General features: G+C 41.3%; 1 protein-coding gene across 1 annotated transcript in view; it reads left to right on the top strand.

Moving 5' to 3' along the window:
* LOC108038744 (regulating synaptic membrane exocytosis protein 1) overlaps nucleotides 1-20,260 on the top strand; it is a 69,012-nt gene that overhangs the window by 27,925 nt on the left and 20,827 nt on the right. Inside the window, 10 exon segments of the mRNA XM_044458239.1 lie at nucleotides 2,955-3,090; nucleotides 5,222-5,559; nucleotides 8,664-8,912; nucleotides 9,619-9,697; nucleotides 9,700-9,874; nucleotides 9,944-10,192; nucleotides 10,693-10,934; nucleotides 17,809-17,933; nucleotides 18,531-18,750; nucleotides 18,938-19,002. Of these exon segments, the coding sequence (XP_044314174.1) occupies nucleotides 2,955-3,090; nucleotides 5,222-5,559; nucleotides 8,664-8,912; nucleotides 9,619-9,697; nucleotides 9,700-9,874; nucleotides 9,944-10,192; nucleotides 10,693-10,934; nucleotides 17,809-17,933; nucleotides 18,531-18,750; nucleotides 18,938-19,002 (1,878 nt within the window).

Below are 20,260 nucleotides of genomic sequence, written 5' to 3'. Positions count from 1 at the left end.
CGAAGGGGCCGCAGGACATCAAAGGACACTCGCTGGGGCATAAATGGTGAGGTCGGTCTAGGACCACCTCCTGCAGTTTATTTGCAGCAATTTTCTTAATAGTCCTGCCGCTGTAAAGTTCCCCAGCAACTGCCGCACTTGGCTCGTTACACATTTGCTTGCGGTTGCCGTCTAGCTGTGGACAGATCCTGGCCATTACATCCTGACCATGCCATCCTGACCACACGTGTCCAGTAGGTTGGCCGTTGTCTGTGTGCTGCACTTTATTGTGCCTGGGTGCAGGCCATAAACATCAACAGGCAACTTGCAACAGGCAGTACGGAGCCTTGGGTTCAATGGCAAGCACGTGCCTGCCCCACAAACTACTTATTACTCGGGTGAGAAGTTTAAAAAAAAATAAAACTAAATTTAGTATAACATAGTATACTATAATCATTTCAAAATGTAAGAAGTAACTTCAGGGGTGGCCGTTAAATATTTAGTTAAATTATTCATTATTCATCTTAAACAAAGCGCTGTTAAAGAAAATGTATCTTGTATTTTTTCCACCGCACACTGACGTTTTCCGTAAGACATTCGTTGTAAACTTGTGTGCAACTTTTAAGTGGCAAAGTATTTGCTCGCTGCTTTCATTTCAGTTGCTATTGATTTCCATTCCGGCTGCAAGGATGTCTGTCCTGGCGAAATGCAAACGCATTCAATCATGGCAGACAAGGCGCAACTTTCCCCGTGCTGGCGACCAACTTTCTCCTCATTTCATCTCGCATTGACTGCTGTTTTATGTAGCATACTTTGCGGCCATTAAGGGCGCACATATTGCGCGCCATATTATTGTTCTGATGGTGGAGGGGTCGGAAAAGCGAGTGAAAAAGTGGAGGAAAAGCGAGTGGAAAAGCGGAGGAAAATTCACGGAAGCGGCAACAGCAGCTCTTAAACGTCAACACATAATTTTCGGCACTAAACATGAAACTATTTGCGGCTTCGGGCCATAAGACCCAGACGTCGTCAGAGCAAAAAATCATAATAAATGACAAAATTAACACGGCAATAATTGTGTGGGGAGCAGAAAAGCGAGAGGAATGTAGAGGAGTAGTTTACCCTTGCGCAAGAAAAATAGCCTCAGACACCTGAGCACATAAATTAAGTTGGTTGTTGGTTGGGTTGTAGCTGGGTACCTCAACTCTACGTTACACTAAGATTCCATGGGCTGCCCGCAAAAGTTGGCAGGGAAAATGAAAGAGCCCATAAATCCGCAGCATGAATATTACCAGGCCGACATCAAATGACATCATCAAAAATGTAGCCCAAGCTGAGCACAAAGCGGCCATAATCTGACACTAGATGCCGCTTAGTTCCAGCCAGAGTTTGGGACCTAGAGTCCCTGGGCCCCCTGAAACCCCTAATCCCCCCTCGTAACCCCCTAAAACCCTATAAACCCCCACCCCCAAAAGGTAGACAACCGAAAACGCTGCAGCCAAAAGCACTTAGTGTAATTTGCGCAGTGCGAGCGAGAAGGCGGTCCTATATGGGCCGTCCTTAATGCATAGGAAAAAATATTATAATCCATTGCAGGATTTTCTCATGACCAATATATGTTAGATTAAACATTAAACAGACCCTTATACATTTACATATAGAAAGACAATTAGTTAAGAGATATATCAATAGACCAATAAATAATTCAATTCAGTAAGGATATAAATTTCAATATCACTTATAACAGTTTTTAGAGGTTTGATAAATAAATGGTAATTAAATGTAATGCATTAAATTTTGTACTTTTTTATATGATTCAATTTTATTCATATTTTATATCATCTTAATATTCCTTTACTTTAAGTAAACATCAAATCCCATTCCATATTTTGTTTTCTGTGTAGAGAACAGAGCGACTGTTTGTTCCGGTTTCGTTGGCGCTTTGGCAAATAGAAAATTTCCACTTCATAAAATGCTGACAGAGCAGAGCAGCACTTATGTTTTCGGGGCTCGGCTGGTCGGCTAGTCGCCTCCAATTGTTATTCTTCCCTCTGAAACATAAACACACACACACATACACAGACACACACAGCTAAGCCCGGTGAATCCCCCTTCTCACACCTTCGGTATGCATTAAAAAGAATGACGGCAATTTTTGAAAGCCGCTCCGGCTGCTGGCTGGTCCTCCGTTGTTTAATCAAAAATTACTTGCCACACTTTACGATTTCTTGGCAATTTGTTGCGCTTCAGACGCCTCCAGCAAGACCCAGAAAAAATCAAATAAAACGCACCGCGTTACTTTCACCTGCGTGCCCGTGATGACTGGGCAAAAAAAAAAAGCGGAGAATCTGAAAAACACCAGGATAATAACCTGTATCCTTACTCACAGGAAAATCTGCTGCCTTCCTATGAATTTAATGATAATATTCGTCTGGTTTAGTTAAGCTGCGGGATTTGAAAATGATTTGAAGAAATTGCTTATATTATATTAACCTTATACCAAAAGAAAGGTTGCCAGGAAATTTAATTTTAATGAAATCAATGTGTGTAAGCGATAACAAAATACAATTTATTTAGTTTCTTATTAATTCATAACCTTTGGTAATACATATTGTTTATTTGTGTTTAATACTGCCTTAGACTAATCACGTTACCCATTTTATTTGAATTTTTAAAATCGGTTTAGTTGATCCATTGCAGATTACATACCTCAAAACCTTTTTAATAAAAAAACAGCAGTTGCATAAGTCTCTTAGCTGATGAAAGCGGGTAACTTGGCGTAGTAATACACGGCCAATAATCTCATCGTTTTGAACCACGTTTTATGTTCATGGCCAGCCGAGACCCGAATAAAGATTTACAGCTGCCGCAAATCAAACCCAGAGCTCGATACGCCAATACTTATCCACATTTACTTTTGCTTAGCCCCGCCCGCTGACCTCTCACCTTCTCCGCTTTTCCTCTGTTATTTCCCGCAGATGGTGGCCACCGATGAGCAGGCCAGCGAACGGCAGCAACATGCGGCGGATTCCGGGGGCGGGGCCACCCAAACGGGGGCCCTGAACAAGATGAAGGCCACGATTTCCTCCTCGCTGCTCACCGTCACAGACAAAGGTAAGTTATCCTGCCGGTTATCCTTGCCGTAAGTGCATGCGAATTTATGGCATGAATTTTCATACAAGTGCCCGTAAAGCTGCTGGCTAAACTTTATGCAAACTTTGTGTGTTCGTGTGTTTTTGCGAGTGCACGTCAGTCTTGGCGATGAGCTTTCGGCGGCTAACGGCGCGTATACGCAATATTTGATGCTCACGCTCGTTTGCATCGCACATTGAATTATGCAAGGGGTCAGTGGTTACTGCAATGCCAAGTCATCGACATTCACACTGTCATTGTTATGGGGTCCATAAATGCTGCCAAGAAGTCAATAAATTCGGTGGACTTCTGTTTCAGCATCAGCTATAGTTACAGTTCTGTTCAAAATAATAGTTATAAAAAATTGTATTGACTGAACTTTTTTATTTACTCATATAAAATAAACCATAATATAACCTAACCACAAATCACTATTAAAATATGCATCGAACATCAGCATTAGTTCTGTAGCACTTGCCATTTTTCTTGTAAAAGAACGCATAATCAGATATATATTTTTCCCTGATAAGAATTATTTTATATAAAAAGCCGTTGATATATTTTATGTTTTTTTGTTTAAATGCATGTCAATGCCACTATTTTTTTAGGCCCTGCTGTATTTATTTAATATGTAGTACCAGCAAAAGCAGCGGGAAACATGAGAACGTGGTGTTGACTTTTGTGTTATTTTTATCACATTTTAGTTTGCCACCAGCTAAGCGAACGCTGTGGATTCTTGATTTTATGGGCAAGCCATTCGATTTATTAGAACGAAATGAAATCTCGTTTCATGATGTTTATTTAGCAGTGTCGTAAAAGAAAGAGACAGATTTGCGCACATAATTTGTGCAAATATTTTGGCACTTGTGTTCCTTTGAACTCCCCAAAGAATGCATCCTGCTGAAGTGCGCTTCGTGGCAGTTGGCAAATCTCCAGATTTTTTGTGGCTAACCACAGTCAGGAGCTCACACATAATTTAAAAACAGAAAAACTTGCAGATACTTTAATAGTTGCGCAGTTCTTTTATCTTTTCTGTTGCCTGAGTGTTCCCTTGAGCAGGTGAAATCGCTTTTCGCAACAGGAAAAAAGGAAAAAAAAGGTTTTTCCTTGCAGGTTTTCCCTGGCATTGTTTTATATTTGCTTTGCCACTTTTACGGCTAAAAATGTCAAGCGTGAGTTGCCAAAAGGTGAAAAAGCACAAGGTGCAACTGTGCGTATGAGCAATGCAGGGCACACACAAGAAAAGCACGCCTTTGTCCTTGTCTCCTGACTGTGACTAATGCACCGCGACTTTTTCCGGGCCGCATAAAACTTTTCACCATTTTCTCAAGGGTGAAATATATAAAACACACACGCTGTATAAACTCATATAATCATATAAATGTGTGCCAGTTCAGGGAAAAAGGCTTCAGTTTGTCGGGTCTTAGCGTTCTAGAAAAAACTCACTTAGAATGAAAAATCAAATGTTGCATAAGTGATTTCATGTAATTTAGGAGAGTGCTTTAGTCGCACAGGCAAACTCATATTTTATTTAATTTATCAACATGGTTTTATTTAAGTTTCCTTCATTACAAATGTTTGTTTAAAATACCAGTTAGTAGGTAAATATATAGTATTAATGCCAAATGTTAACTTTGCTTCTACATAATATTTTCCATTTGGTTTCAATGTCATCTAGGATAACCATTATTGGTAAAAATATAAATTAACTATTTTTTATGATATATATCTTATTTAATGTTAGATCACCAACTTCCCTTTTATTTCGCCATATCTACCGATTGCAATAAATGCAATTTGGCTGCCATTTACACTGCATCCTTTTAGCCTTCTCCCTTAATGAATAACGAAGGCTGTCGAAAATTTCCGTTATAGCCGATTATTAATTCATTTATTGCATTGCCAGTCGCTTGGGCAATTAGCAGACCAAACAAATTATGTGTGCTGACAACAAATTAAACATAGAATGGTATGGCAAACACACACTGCATTTGGGTCAGTCCATGCAGTCAACAAGTTTCCATTGAGCCAGAGGGTTGGCTTTTTGCTTGGTTGCCTTCCTAATTGATTGCATAACATAACGCCCTCTCTCTCTCTCTCTCTCTTTCCAAAGTTAATAAAATGTCGCCACGCCCCTCGTTGGTGCCGACGGAGGCGGATACCAGCGGCAGTTACGGCTCGCCCAGCTATCAAAGCCAGCAGCAAATGCAGCAGGAGTCCGGCGGCAGTCTGAATAACAACAACAATAACAGCAGCAGCTCGGCGACCACGGGCGGAGGCGGAGGGGGCGGGGCGGCGGCCAAACAGGAGCCAGGACGAAGGGCGGGCGCCTGCAGGGTGTGCCTCAAGTCCTTCAAGCCGGACGACTACCACAAGACGTGCTTCGAGTGCCAGCAGCGGGTGTGCGAGGACTGCGCCAGCTACAGCAAACTGGACGAGCACGAGGATGCGGTAAGTTGGCAGGACATGGGATGCGGGAACACAGGGAAAGGGAAAAAGGGCACCAGGATGCACCTTCCGTGCCACTAGGCAATGCCCCATGGTCGAGTAGTTGCGCGGCAAAAATAAACACAGGCTCTCGGCGGCACTTCATTAATAAGAAAATAGTCGAGGGCGTCGAGCACTGGGGGAAAATAGGTGGCTTAAGCAAGGGAATATCACTTAAAAAATCAGAATAATTTAATATGTGATATTAAACTACTCCCAAAGACTTCAAAATATACGAGGTAACACTTGTTTTAGTCCTCATTTAATATGTAATTTATCAAATTATTCTATCGGACACTTTTTAAATATATAAATTTATTACTTCATTACTGTTTATAAGTCAAAGAAATAACTGCAATAACTGGTGAACCAAATGAATTCTTAATGAAAGAAACTTTCGATATAAAACGTAGAACATGTTGTGAGAATAATAAAGAAAGTTTTTATAATGCCAAATATTATGATGCATATAAAAATGTGATTTGTATCTGTATTCCGTCAGTTGTCATTTAAGGACAAAGAAACTTTTTGCACTCATCCTAAAATGGCAAAGTCGTTTAGAAAAACAAAGCGTAGAATTGAAAATTGTTTGCCGTGATAATGACTGCGTGGGTGGCAACCAAGGGGAGGCATGGGTCAGTGAACATAAATTAGATTACGGGCAGTGGCGAAAGGGGTTCGGTGACAATGGCCAACTGGGCCTAACTGCGGCCTATTCATCGCGGGACATTAACAAGATAAAGGCCGAATTAACGAGATTAAATGGCATCCCCTTTTTGGAGGGTAGGGGAATTCGGTTGCACTCCTCCGATGTCCGAAGTCCGATGTCCTGCTCCCTGTTCATTGTTTCTCCTGTTCTCTACCATCTCCTGTCAACACTTGCCGCATAATGATCATTGATAACCACACCGTGCAACATTGTCTTCACCCGAACTTGTGGTAATTTGTCAAGAAGCCACGCCAACGCCCTGTACATAAAATTTAACGTTTGTCTGTCAACCTGGCCACTTTGGCTAATTGAAATTGATGTTCATGGGCGTTGACTACAGGATACAGCACACAACCAGCCCACAACAACCGCCTGTTATGCCCGCCCAGCGTAATTATGGGTCCGATGGAGGTGGAGATGGATGTGGAGGAGGATGTTCCATATCATTCAGAGGCTTCGCTTCTGAAATAATCATTTAGAGCATACATACTGGTAAACTGGACACTAGACAGCCATGCGATTGTTCATGCACTCTACTTATGGTCAATGCCAAATGGGAATTTGATTTCAGTCACTCGGAGAAATGGAGATGGTAATAAAGTACTTGTATTTTCAAATACCTGTTTTACTTCCACTTATCGTTTTCCTATATTCACTTCAAATGAAAGCTTAACATTTGGTATGGCTTGTTAGTTGACCAATTAAACCACTTTTCAACCGCTACACAAATCAGTGTCGCATGTAAATCTTTCGAAAGTTGCCAAAATAATTGGAAGCCAATCATAAAATAGACCACAGAAATGCCACGTACAAATCTAGTGATTAAAAATCACCAGTTTGAGCGGCAAAAGTTATGATGTGGAAGATTTAATTTGCATTGCCAACGACGTTAATAATATCTCTGAGAAAAGCATTTGCAACTTGAAGGGTAAAAGGATTTCATGCTTCAATGACAGATTTATTTATATATTTAGAGATAATAAAATCTTGAAAACTTTGTCACAACATTGTCATAATCAATAAACGATTACTGATTAAACGAGGACTGACAAACCGAAATTCCTGATAGATTTCCGAGTGAGTGTTGATTATTTTGAAATTTGTTATGGCTTATTTGCCGCTTCATGCTCGACTTCCTGCTTAGACCTAAGCTCGCACATCAAAATCGATTTCCGCCTGCCGTTGCATACGCGATGAACGCAAAATAAATCTTAAATTTCCATGAGCATGCAGTGAGCTTGACTGCTCTTCTTCGTCTGACGTTGCTGTGGCAGCTAGGAAATAACTTTTCAGTCGATTTCTCGATGGGATCATGAACTGGCAGCCACACTGCCGCACTGCAGCACCGTGTAATTACAGAGCACGCAACTGGGGAGCACGGAGGCAATAAACCAGAGCCGGGCTCTAGTTTCAGGTCGCAGCTGCGGCGTACAGTGCCGGCCATGTGCATAGGTGCACCGAAAAAAAAATAACTAAACAACTAATTTTGTTGAATTGATATCCAGTACTTCCTAAACAAATGTTAAGGGTTTTAAAAATTAATAATTCTGAAGTTATATAAAGAGTTTTGGTTGATTGAAATTTCATATAAAAATTGTATCTAGAAATTACAAATATGGTAGAATGATTATCTCCTTTAGTAAATGGTAAGCATTTGCAATCTAATACCTAATCACACAAAATTCCCATTCATCCTAACAGACAACTTGACATGCCACAACTTGCAACCTATAAAACCGAATTGCTGACCGTTTTCGGTGGTTTTTCTCCGTGCAGCGACTTAATTACAATGGCGGCAGCTTCCGCCAGGGCAGCCATTGAATATGGGGCAAAAAAAGAGGTGGAAATGGGAGGAGGGGGCGGAGGGGACGGGGTGACACACATGACGATTGAAGCCGCTGGGCAAAATGAATCAGCAGCCAGGTGGAAATGTAACGAGCATTGTGCGGGCGTGCCGCGGAAAAAGGAAAAAGGAAGTGGAAAATGCAGCGAGGCGGACTTGAGGGGATGACGATGATGCAGGTGCACCTGTGTCCCCTTCAATTTGTGTGTGGGTGTGCGGGTGTGTGGGTGTGGAGGTCCTGGAAATAGGATTTTTCTGCAACGTGCTCGACGCCATTCGCCGTGGGGTGAAAAGTTTTGTTCTGAAAGTAATTAATATTTATTTTCGCAGCCCAGCATAATGGGTTTTCTTGAGCTTTCGCTGGCCACTAATAAATATTAGCGAGCGCTGTGTGCGGCCGCAAATAGATTCCAGCGCTAAGCTGCAAATTTTAATTAACGCTGCGTATACTTGATGCCGCGTTGCCACAGCAATGTCAATTGATTTTCCCTCCCCGCCTCCTCCCTTTTCCCCCAGACCATGTGGCGCTGCAGCGTGTGCCGCCGGAAAATGGCCTCGCGTGTGTGCATTCCGCAGGACTCGACGGACTCCATGCTGGACGTCCCGGTGCTGGAGGCACTGCAGCGGCGCCACTCGGACGCCAAGTTGGGCAGCAGCACGCAGACGCTGGCGCCCAGCAACGGAGCAGCCCTCGCCCCGCCGAGAAGTCCCGAGTTGCGGCGCCACTCCGACGTATCGCCAGCCTCGCTCAAGGAGTTGGAACGGGTAAGTTGTTAAAAAATATATTGAAATAATTACAATAAAATAATTACAATAAAATAATTATAATAAAATAATAACCCCCAGTAATAAAATAAAGTTCAGTTGTTGATTTAATTTTAAATCCAGCTTAGGCTAGAAGTCAACTCTGGCAAAACTTTTCATTACTATAATAAAGCATTCATGAAATCAGAAGTCCTAAGAAATGTTTAATAGGTTTAATTAACTCAAGAATATTTTACCGCATACTGAACAAGAAAAGAGCATTTTAGTTGTCCTTTGTATTTCGCCAAATGATACAAAAATATTTATTTTGTTTTTAAAGAAACGCTTTTCTTTCATCAACAGGTTAGAATTCAAAGTAAACCAAAATTATTTTTGATGGTTTTGCAATCTTTGTTTAATTAGTTGCATTTACAACACATATAAAATATATTTATTAGCTTTTATAGAATAATAAATATATATATAAAATATATTTTGATCACTAGAAGATTTCACATTGCATAATTTGAGGATTGGTTGATCAAGGAAAAGTAAAAATTTGAGTTAAATAATTATTTTAAGCGATTCTGAATATGTAGATTACGAAACTAGTAAAATGACAGCTCACGCTTACAAATTCTAAACTAAAGCAGTTAAAATCTATGCAATATCCTTTTATGAAAAGCTATTTGTTGAACATCCTAACCCTTTTATCACCCCCTTCCAGCAACTGAAAGGCGGCCGCAGCATGGCGCCCAGTCGCTCCAACAGTCCGCCGAGGGGCGATGGCGCGGATGGACAGCCCCCTTCGGGGCGCCCCTGTCCCGCATGCAGTCGCGGAGGGGGTCGCGGGTGGCCCGGCAGCACAGCTACGACGACGACATGAAGACCGGCCCCGTGGGCGGCAGCATGGGCGGCGGGGGACCGGCGCTGGGACTGGGGGCAGATGGAGCGGGCCTGGGCATTCCGGCCATGCCGCGCAGGTAGGGGGATTTTTCCGGAGGAGGAGGAGGAAGAGAGGCCACTGTTTTTACCCACTATCTGACCCACAGGAAATCCGCCTACGATGTGTTCGCCCCCGGGTTGACGCAGGGTGGCGCCACACCTGCGCTGCAGCGGTCTCCGGGCGAAGGCGGCATCATGCCCCCCATCCAGCTGCCCGGGTCGCGGAGACCCTCGTTCCGGGTGCCACATCCCTCGGAGGACATCCAGAACGACGACTCCCCAGGATCGCCGGACAAGGGCAGTCCCGTGCTGACCGTCGACGACGACCGGAGGATGCGGCGACGCGGCTCGCAGCTGTAAGTGGTGTTAACTGTTTGACAGCTGAAGTTTACGAGGGGAAAGTCGGACTTTAAATTCAGAATATTCTAAACTCGCAAAACAACCATTGGTTTTATGGTGTTTTAAACTGAAATGTAGTTTTATACTGAAAGCTGATAGTAAATCTAACTTTTTAAAACTCGACATGCACAAGGGGAATGCCCGATTTAATACTCTGAATCCATTTTTTTTTGAGGGTTCTTAAATAATAAACAAGTTTTATTAAGTAGAATAATAGGTATTTTATTTCAAAGATATTGAAATTTAACTTCACCCAGAAAAATAGCTAAGCTAAATTGTAAAAATGAAATTGTAGTAAAATATAACTCCGGGTCATGTTTTTTTTTGGTCGTTTTCCAAAATTGAAAATTTGTACTACATTTTAAACTCTATGGGCACAGTTTTTTGACCTCTAAAAATTTGAAAAATTAATAGTAACATTGTTTTTAAAAAGATACTTATTTTATCCCTTTAACAGACCCGACATAGCGATGCTGCAAAATCGCGGAGCTCTGCCGGCGGTACCGCCCTCCGCGATTCCGCCGCCCATGGCCTCGTTCACGGGCCCCAATCTCGAGGATTTGGAGGCGCCACGGCGGCAGACATCAATGGACGGCGAGGCCATAAGGATCGTAATACACGACGTGGATTCGGGTCCGATTTGTGCATCTAAGCGGCGCATCATTCTGCGCCGGGATCCCACGGACAAGGCGCACCGCAGTGAGTTTGGGGCTTAGAGACTAAGACACAAGGCACCGAAGCCCCGGGGCTTAGCTTAATGTGTGTCTGAGATTGGGCGAGAGTGTGTGGGGGATTGTGCACTGGGAAAAATTTGAATGGCTTCTGAAAATGCAAAAAAAAATGGTAGATATTCCCAAATTAAATTTAACAATATATTGGCGAGAAAGCATTCCTTATTTAAGAACTAAATGGTTTCTGAAAATACAAAAAAATGTTAGACATTCCCAAATTATTAATTTAATTATCTATTGGCAAGCAAACATTCTTTATTTAAAAACTAACATATAATAAATTCCATTTAAACCATAACATCATTGTCAAAAAATGAATAAATGCAGTGCCCTTAAAAATGCATTTAAAATTCTGAAAGCCCAAAAAAAACTACTATTACACACACACCTGTACTTTAGATTTGCCTGTGCGCAAATGGGATTGAGTTCGGTTTGTTTGGCCGCTCCATCCGGCTTCGGTTGATGTCCTGCCCTTGGAACCGCACCGGAAATGGGCAAGTAAACAGGACTCATTACATCGTTTGGTTATGCTAATTCGGCGGGGCAGCGCTCCACCCTGCGACGAAGTCGGTTGTGGACACCTTAATTCCCTTGCCAAAGTGCAGGGGCTACGGTTGCGGTAGGGGATGTGGGCGTGGCCAGGATAATGTGGTTTGGGTCCCCGTGGGCCTTAATGAAACCCAAAGCGGAAGCAGACTGGTAGCAGATTAAGCAACTGAGCGGATTTCATCGACATAAAGGCACCGAGAGCTTCGAGTTCCGAGTTCTCAGCTCCCTGTTGCAGCAGCAAGGACACCCCACACACACACACTCACACACTCACACAAAGGACATTTAGCTGTTCGGCATTGTTGGCCAATGTCGTTTGTTTGTGTGTGTGTGTGTGTATGGGTGGGGCAGGGTTTTTATTCCCTCGCTTTGTTTCCCACTTCCTCTGGATGTATTTTAATTATATGCATTTTTGTTGCATACCTCAGGGGGCCAGTAAGTCAGGATACCAGGCCAAATGAATTTTTAATTATCGACAGCGGACTTGGAGCATGAAAATCAATACGGAATGGAACGTGAGCGTGGGCATTAGGATTCAAAGCAAAATTCAAGTGGGGCATTTTTCCTCTGAGAGCAAGACAAAAAAAAATCAAACAGAGGGAATGGAAAACTTCACGCCTTGCTGGCCATAAATAATAATGCCCCCGAATGTTTGGCATATTCGTGCATGCATGGCCTGCTCCTGGGCAGTTTCATGAACACATCCCAGTCGAATGCAGTAAAAAGTGGCCAACATCCTGGCCATTTGTACTGGCTAAAGGGGGGAACTAGAATGCCCGACAGTTAGATGCACTCTCGACAAGGGCAAAACCAAATTTCGCATTTCGAAAGACTGACAGAAAACCAGGGCAAATTGGAGTAGGGGAAAGAGCTAACTCTGGTTGCAAGTGAAAACTTTGCGCAAATAAAACAGCTGAAAGTGAAAATTGATTGCCAGTTTCTTGCGAGTAATACGTTTGGTCCAGAATTTCTACTTTGAGGACAAATTATACCAAGGCAAGAATATCCTTTTAAAATTGAGTATTATAAGACTTCGTCTATATGAATATTTAATTTTTATTAAAGACAAATAGCTGGCAACTTTGTGAAACTAGTCAGAAAGCCTTCTCAGAATTATATTTATATCTTTTTATAATTTGCTTTTCCTAGAACATGTCACAATATATGCATAATAAAATTCCTTGTTTAATATGTTTGCCTTTGCCATAACGAACTTTTTCCAAACCTGCCAATAAAGCTCAATCTTGTTATATATTAATAAAAAATTCCTAGAAACTGCACAGCAAACCGCGTAGGTAGACATGATTGACTTTTAAATTACAAAATGTTCAAGCAGAGCAATCATTGCATATTTTTAAAATATCAACAAGAAAGGAAAGCTAACTTCGGGCGGAGCCGAAGTTGAAATACCCTTGCAGAATATTCTGCAAATTATATTCTCCAAAATCATTCATAATGCATTCTTAATACTCATAAAAAATCCCAACTTCCTAACTTTAAAAACACCAAAGTTATATCATTTCCAATCGTTCAGTTATATGGCAGCTATAGAATATAGTCGGCCGATCCTTATGAAATTTGATATATCGGATTGATTAGGCAAAAATAAAACCCATAGAAAATCCCAACTTCCTAACTTAACAAACACCAAAGTTATGGCATTTCCGATCAATCAGTTATATGGCAGCTATAAGATATAGTCGGCCGATCCTTATGAAATGTGGTACGTCGGATTGATTGGCCAAATATAAAACCCATAGAAAGTCCCAACTTCCTAACTTAACAAACAGCAGAGTTATGGCATTTCCGATCAATCAGTTATATGGCAGCTATAGGATATAGTCGGCCGATCCCGGCCGTTCCGACTTATATACTGCGTGCAAAGGAAAGAAGGGTGTGTGCAAAGTTTCAATTCGATATCTTTAAAACTGAGAGACTAGTTCGCGTAGAAACAGACAGACGGACAGACAGACGGACAGACGGACAGACGGACAGACGGACAGACGGACATGGCTATATCAACTCAGGAGGTGATCCTGATCAAGAATATATATACTTTATAGGGTCGGAGATGTCTCCTTCACTGCGTTGCACATTTTTGACCAAAATTATAATACCCTCTGCAAGGGTATAATAATAAAATATCTCCATAAATGTGAAGAAACTACTTGAAACGGCTCTCCACAAACCACTCATAATTCCCTTGGAGTGCGTGGCATTTAGTAGTATCTTGTGGAGAGCTCTTAACGAGCGCCTATAATACCAATCAAAATAACTAGCCACTGGCTGCCTCCACACACACAAACACACACACCCACGCACACACAGTTTTCCCATTTTTTTCCCATCGGTTAGCCACCTGTGCGACGTGCGCTTGCTAATATAAAATTTCAATTTGCATATCATAAAAAAATGTCAATACCCAACAAATACGCACAAGCAGCTGCAGTGGAATGTGGGTGGCTACGCTATACTATACTATACTATACTAGACATGCGGTATCATGAGTTAAACCCTCTCTCGAGAGCCTTGTCTATATGTCCGTATGCCTGCTTAGCTCGGCATATTTGATATGCAGCGGAGCAAGTGGAATTTTAATGTGCTAAACCATTTCCTTGCTGGTACTTGTTGTACACCTCCGTATCCTTATCCTTGTGCCTGCCTGCCAGGACTACGTCTCCTTGGCCACAGCACACACACACACACACATATACGAAGTACGTAGAGCTTGTGGTTGTGGCAGCTGTGCTGAAATTTCGCCTTGATATATTGACTGAGTTGATGCCTTGTAATTTGAGCTCTGCGCTGCGCTGCGCCCTGAAACATGCTACACTTTTTGCATTAACTTTCGCCGGTGCATCAGCATTAACACGCAGGTGAGCTTAATTAGCCGCTGTATTCGCATGGCTAATTAGGCATTCGAGAGCTCCATCTCCATGTAATTCAATTGTTGCCAGCGAAGTCCTCAATTATGCATCGCTTTAAGTGTTCCAATAGCAACTGTTAATCGACAGGAGGGGGGAGGGGTTTTTAGGTCCAGGTGTAGAACCAAATGGCGTCTTAGCACGCCTAATGAAATTTTATGCAGCCTCATGAGCCACACACACACAAACGAACACACACCCATTTATTGCCACGAATCACGAACCTCGGGTTTCGGCATTGTGTGCATGGTTTTCTGAGCTACAGGTGGCCATATGCCACGCCCCCTTTGGCCCATAACATCTAACTGTTCGCCTGACTGCCCTTTCATAGTTCTCCGCCTCACAAGTCACTCAAATCGAGCAGTTTTGCGTTATGGTACGCAGAGAAAAATAAGGAGAAAAGCTAGGACTAAAGCGTTTTAAATTAATTTTTAGTAAAAACTTTTTTGATTCTACAAACTTTTCTTGAAATTATCGCATTAGGTTTTAATTTGAACCATCATATCATCATAGCTGAAATATAAGTCAAATTAAATTTTTAAATAAGGAAAAATAAGGAGAAAAGCGAAGACGAAAGCATTTTAAATTAATTTTTAGTAAGAAACTATTTAAACTCTATAAACTTTTCTTTCTTATCGTACTTGAGCTCTACCAATTATTGCTTGTATTGAAATAATGACATTTAGGTTTTAAATTGAATCATCATAACTTAAATATCAACTAATTTAAATTTTCAAATATTTTTTAAGTTTAATATTGTTATCTGAAATATGGTATTTCAGGCTTACCTCACAGTTGTCAAACTGTTAAAAATATTTACAATTTAAACAGAAAGTTTAATAATAAAATGTTTAAACCTTAAAGATATTGTCTGATATAGTTGACATTTTTTTACGTGCCAGTGCTACAGGAAACCCCTTGTCTTGATCTGGTTTATTAGTTTAAGCCACTGATAGCCAAGACATACGAGTTAGTATTCTTTGCATGGCACTCGCTTTGCTAGTTTAATAAAGAGCCAATTTTATAGCAACTGATAGAAGCCACTAAATCGCTTACGCTCATGACTCCATGACTTGTTTCCCCGGACAGGAAAAGGATGCAGGAAAAGGGATCCTGGGACGTCAGGATGCTAGGATGCAAGCAGGTGTGCATCGATTAAGTCGTTCAATGTGTGTCAGCTAAAAGTTTGCTCACTTAATGCCATTACGAGGATGTGGAGCATGTGTCTGCCAGGCAGAAAGGATGCAAGGACATGGCGCAAATTAAAAACTTGCCAGGGAGGAATTTAAAAGGCAGAACTTAGAGATAGTTTTCCAATTAAAGTACAAAATCTTTCGAGTCTGCTTTTTGCAGAACTCTTGATTGGCTTAAGCCAAAGTTAAAGTCCTGGCCCTGTAATGACCTACATATATACAAATGTTGATTCAATTTGCCAGCATGTTTACGGCCCTTGGCCAGCAAAGCAACAAAAGAAACGGATACCCCAAATAGGAATAAACCCTTGTAGCCCCGACCCACTGGCCATAAACAACACACCTTTGTGTGTGGCTGTGAGCCCGGCTTATTAAATCCCAATGATGGCCACATAAAAAATCGTTGGCCATCCGGCAAACAAATTGTATCATAAAAGTCTGGCCCGCCCCAAGAATGGCAACTACGCACGGAAAAGGCCAGCAGACAGTGGACACTGGACAGCGGACCAACAATGAGACAAAGGACTTCGGACATTGCCAAAACAAGGACCTCACCTCCACTCATGATTTTTATGGCCAAAACGAATCGAAAATTTCACTCAGCTCCATGTTAAGTGCGGACTTAAAGGCAAATGACTGCACTCAAAACAAATTTTAAGTGCAAACATTCAGTTTTTGTAACTTCAAGAAACCAAGAAGCAAGTTTTCCAAGGCCAGAACTCTTCATTAAGTCTTCAAATTTATTCAAAGACTTGAATGGGTTTTAAACAGAACTCCTGTTTTTATTTGTCACAAAGATTTTAATGCAATGAGTTAATAACTTTATTTATGGTAGGAGTAAAAAACTTGAGAATACATACATTTCATTGTTATTATAGTGAATTTTAGCATTTAATTGATCTGTTAAAATTCTTAGTTTAAGTCCAATTGTTTTTTTGTGTGCATCAATCGCGATTTACCCAAAAACGTGGCGTCATCGAATAATCTGGGCCTTTTCCTCGCTGTCAGCAAAAGGATTTGCGTTTTATTTATATCGTTTTTATTGCAGTCTTAAGACTTGGGCCGGGAAAAAACTTTTGATTAAAACACACTCAACAAACAGCGGTCGTGGATGGGAAAATGTCGCCTTATCCTAATTGGGTATCAATGCGCCTGAATCAACAGCGCTGGCGGATGCGCAACATTTTATTGCATACTGCCCAAGTTTGCCGCCATTTCCTGCGCAAAACTTGGACCTGCCAAGCTGTCCTTTCGTCCTTCGTCCTGCTCCCTTGCTTCCAGATCCCTGGAGAGCTCACCTTGGAGACACAATTTCATTGTCATCGCTGCTCCGGTGGCTGGTTAACTTTCCTGGCCATTGTCTGCACCCCATCCTCCGGCGGCGGAAATCCGCTTTCCAAGTTTTCGGTGCACAAATTGTTGAAATTAGTTTTCTGCGCCAAATGATAAGTACCTGAAACTGAACTGCAGCCCCCGCAATTGCAATTTAATTAATTAAATTGTTTGTACTCGGCAAATGAAATCTCTCGGCCTCCAAATACAGTGCAAATTTGAATTTTAAAGCCTCATTTCCAATCTTAAAGACAACCTGCAAACTGCAAAATTCCATCCTTACAGAGTTTATCAATGCTTGTGTATGTTTTACTATGATATGAATGTAAGGGAACAAAGTCTCACTTTGTTGTAAAACTGTCTGAATGTTTTTTTAAGCCGAGTAAGCAATCTCCTTTAAAGCACTTCGCCACTTAAATTGTTATAAATGTCCAGGGGGTCAAGTTTATGTTGGAGAAAAATTTGTGTCAAATTTGGGAGAAAGAAAAATACTGGAAAATCCACAAAAAACTCGCTGACTGAGCAGAAAAAAAAGAGAACTTAGCAGACAAACACAAACAGGGCGGGTGACATGGCGTATACGCAACGTGGGTTTTCGGTTCGGCTTGCGACTTCAGCGACTTGTGGCACTGCCACTGCAAAGTGCAAATGAAATCAAGGCAAATTGTTGCCACATGCCCGAAATTTGTATCTGTATCTGCGAATACGTGCCTAGTCACAGTCCCCGATTTTTGGTCCAGTTCAAGAGTCCCACTATTGATTATTCCGTCCTCTTGGATTGCCCAATCGCGGCGAGTGCGTGAGCCAGTCTCTTATTAAATCTGACATTGTCTACTCCCGCAGCACGTGGTTTTGGGATGCGCGTCGTCGGCGGAAAAACCGGAGCCGATGGCCGTCTGTTCGCCTACATTGTGTGGACCGTTCCAGGAGGAGCCGCCGAGAAGAATGGCCTGCAGCAGGGCGACAAGGTGAGTGTGGGTAGCTGTGGGTAGAGATGAGGATGAGGATGTGGCTGGCTGGCCAGTCTGCCATGATTGGTAGTGGCTCAAAGGGTGCTGAAGTGCGGCCAACCGCAGTGCACGCTCGCCCAGCTGCCAGCCCTAAATTAATAGCACATGATTGATGATTCTCGGCACGGGACATTGCCAATACACTGTAGCAAGTTCCATGTTGCCACACATATTTTTCATAATTCAGCTTTATTCTTTGGACATGGTTTAGCCTTAACATCATTGTGCTTTTATTTTATTTTAAATTTAAATACGTGTTTGTTTTCTTTTTTTTTAATTTACAATTTAATATATTGCTAGCACATTTCTTAATTCACTAGATTTAGAGGATTTGCAAACTGGTTAGTAAAAATCAAGAAGAACAAGTATAGAAACATTAAAGTCTATTCAAATGAAAAGATAGTTAGTAGTAAGATAGGTTTTTTTTAATAATAATTTTTTGGAATCATTTTTGGCATATACTTGAGAAAAAATGTTCAATTAACTTAAACAAAATGTTGGGAGACATCAAAATAATTTAGTTTCGAAATCTAATCCAATGGCTGTCATCCGCAGATACTCGAGTGGAACGGAATGTCCCTGATTGACCGGAGTTTCGAGGAGGTGTGCTCCATCATGGACCGAACCGGGGACATTGTAGAGCTTCTGGTGGAGCATGCCACGGATTTCCGGATGTGCGATCTGTTCGACGAGAACCTGCCACCAGGCAATGCCGGTGGTCAGAGTGGACCTCGGCGGTCCGGAGACGGACCCGTCGGCCTCGGCCTCATAGCAGGTAAGATCAGTTATAAGTCCACAAAATGTTCCCCCTACCCTTTAAAAACCCTAAATAATACCCAATATTTTTTTACAATATATATATACCCTGTAAGTAAACAGCTATGACATTCACATAATTTTCATTTGTTGCTCTCGTTTCTTGTTACTTCTTATCGCGACAAAACCGAAATCTCGAAAAACAGAGCCCGAAACCACCACAGACAAATCACCAGCATCGCCAACTAGACGGAAATTACCAAAAACTCCGGTATAAAACTATTTTGTTTTATTCATTTGTGTAAGAGAACCTAAGCTGCGGCAGCAGTCGAGGAAGTGAACATACTATATTGATTTAAAGATACTACCGCCTAAATGAGAACACACCGAGCTATGTGCAGCAAGCCAAACGCAACCAAAAACTGAAAACTAAAAACCGAATGCATACTATATAAAGTAGCTATTAAATGCAGCTTAAGCATTGGCAGCAGTTTTCCACACGATTTCAGCTTTCACAAAGTGCTCACGAATTGAATTGAATTGAACCTTCGTACTTGATTGCAGCTTCCATGCTATATATATATATTTATATATAAATATACTCGTATAAAACTCACCTTTTCTAGTCACTGATTCAACGATTTGCTTTGACCTTTTCGTTTTTGGTAACACATTCATACCCGATATTTACCGTAGCTAACCGAGTAATATATATATATTTCCTGATTTCTATGTGTTTCCTCCTGATTTCCTTTCTATTGGATTTGATATTTTACTTTGATATTCCACTACAAATTATGATTACTAACCATGCGAAATGGCTAAATGTGTTCATTGCTATTCTTTGTCATATAACCACCAGATGTACTTACATATATTTATTTTTCGGTGTTGGTAGAACTTAGTGATTTCGAGAAACTACAAAAATATATTACTAACATGCCCAACTAACGTATATATATAGACGGTTAAATAGCCACTAAGCGATATATTGATAGGAGTGGATGCTCAAGGAGGTGGATACCGATACAGTCCGTGTATCGTATCGTTTTTCGTTTCCAAGTCTGTTTTTCCTTGGTTCAACCTTCTTCTTCGCGGGCAATCCAATTGCCCGGGGATCACAGTAAGAACAAAGCACCAACAATAGGGTTTTAAGATATAAACAAGTTTTAACGTAACATTCGTGTCTATAATAACTCCACTCGAGAAACGAATTTTGAGCTACTCCCAACTCCCAAAAAAAAACAAAAGAAAAGAAGATACATCCGCTTGTGTAGAACCCATCTCTAGGCTCTACGAATCGATACAATAATAACAAAGGAACAAGACCTACAGAGAATCACTAACATGAACTAAATGTAAAGGCTCAGCTTGGGCCAGTTATAATATATAGTTTATAGACAAACCGAAATTTTTATAAATGTTACTAGTGCAAATTTGTAGCAAACAGAGTTTAACAATATTTGTGTGTGTTTTAAATGTTATTGACTTTATGATATATATATATGTAATCGTAAGCTAAATCAAAA

The sequence above is a fragment of the Drosophila rhopaloa genome, unplaced genomic scaffold (genome assembly GCF_018152115.1).
Source record: "Drosophila rhopaloa isolate 14029-0021.01 unplaced genomic scaffold, ASM1815211v1 contig_163, whole genome shotgun sequence".
In the NCBI taxonomy this organism is placed as follows: domain Eukaryota; kingdom Metazoa; phylum Arthropoda; class Insecta; order Diptera; family Drosophilidae; genus Drosophila; species Drosophila rhopaloa.
Note: the sequence above shows the minus strand (reverse complement) of the source record. Positions and strands in the feature narration are given on the sequence as shown.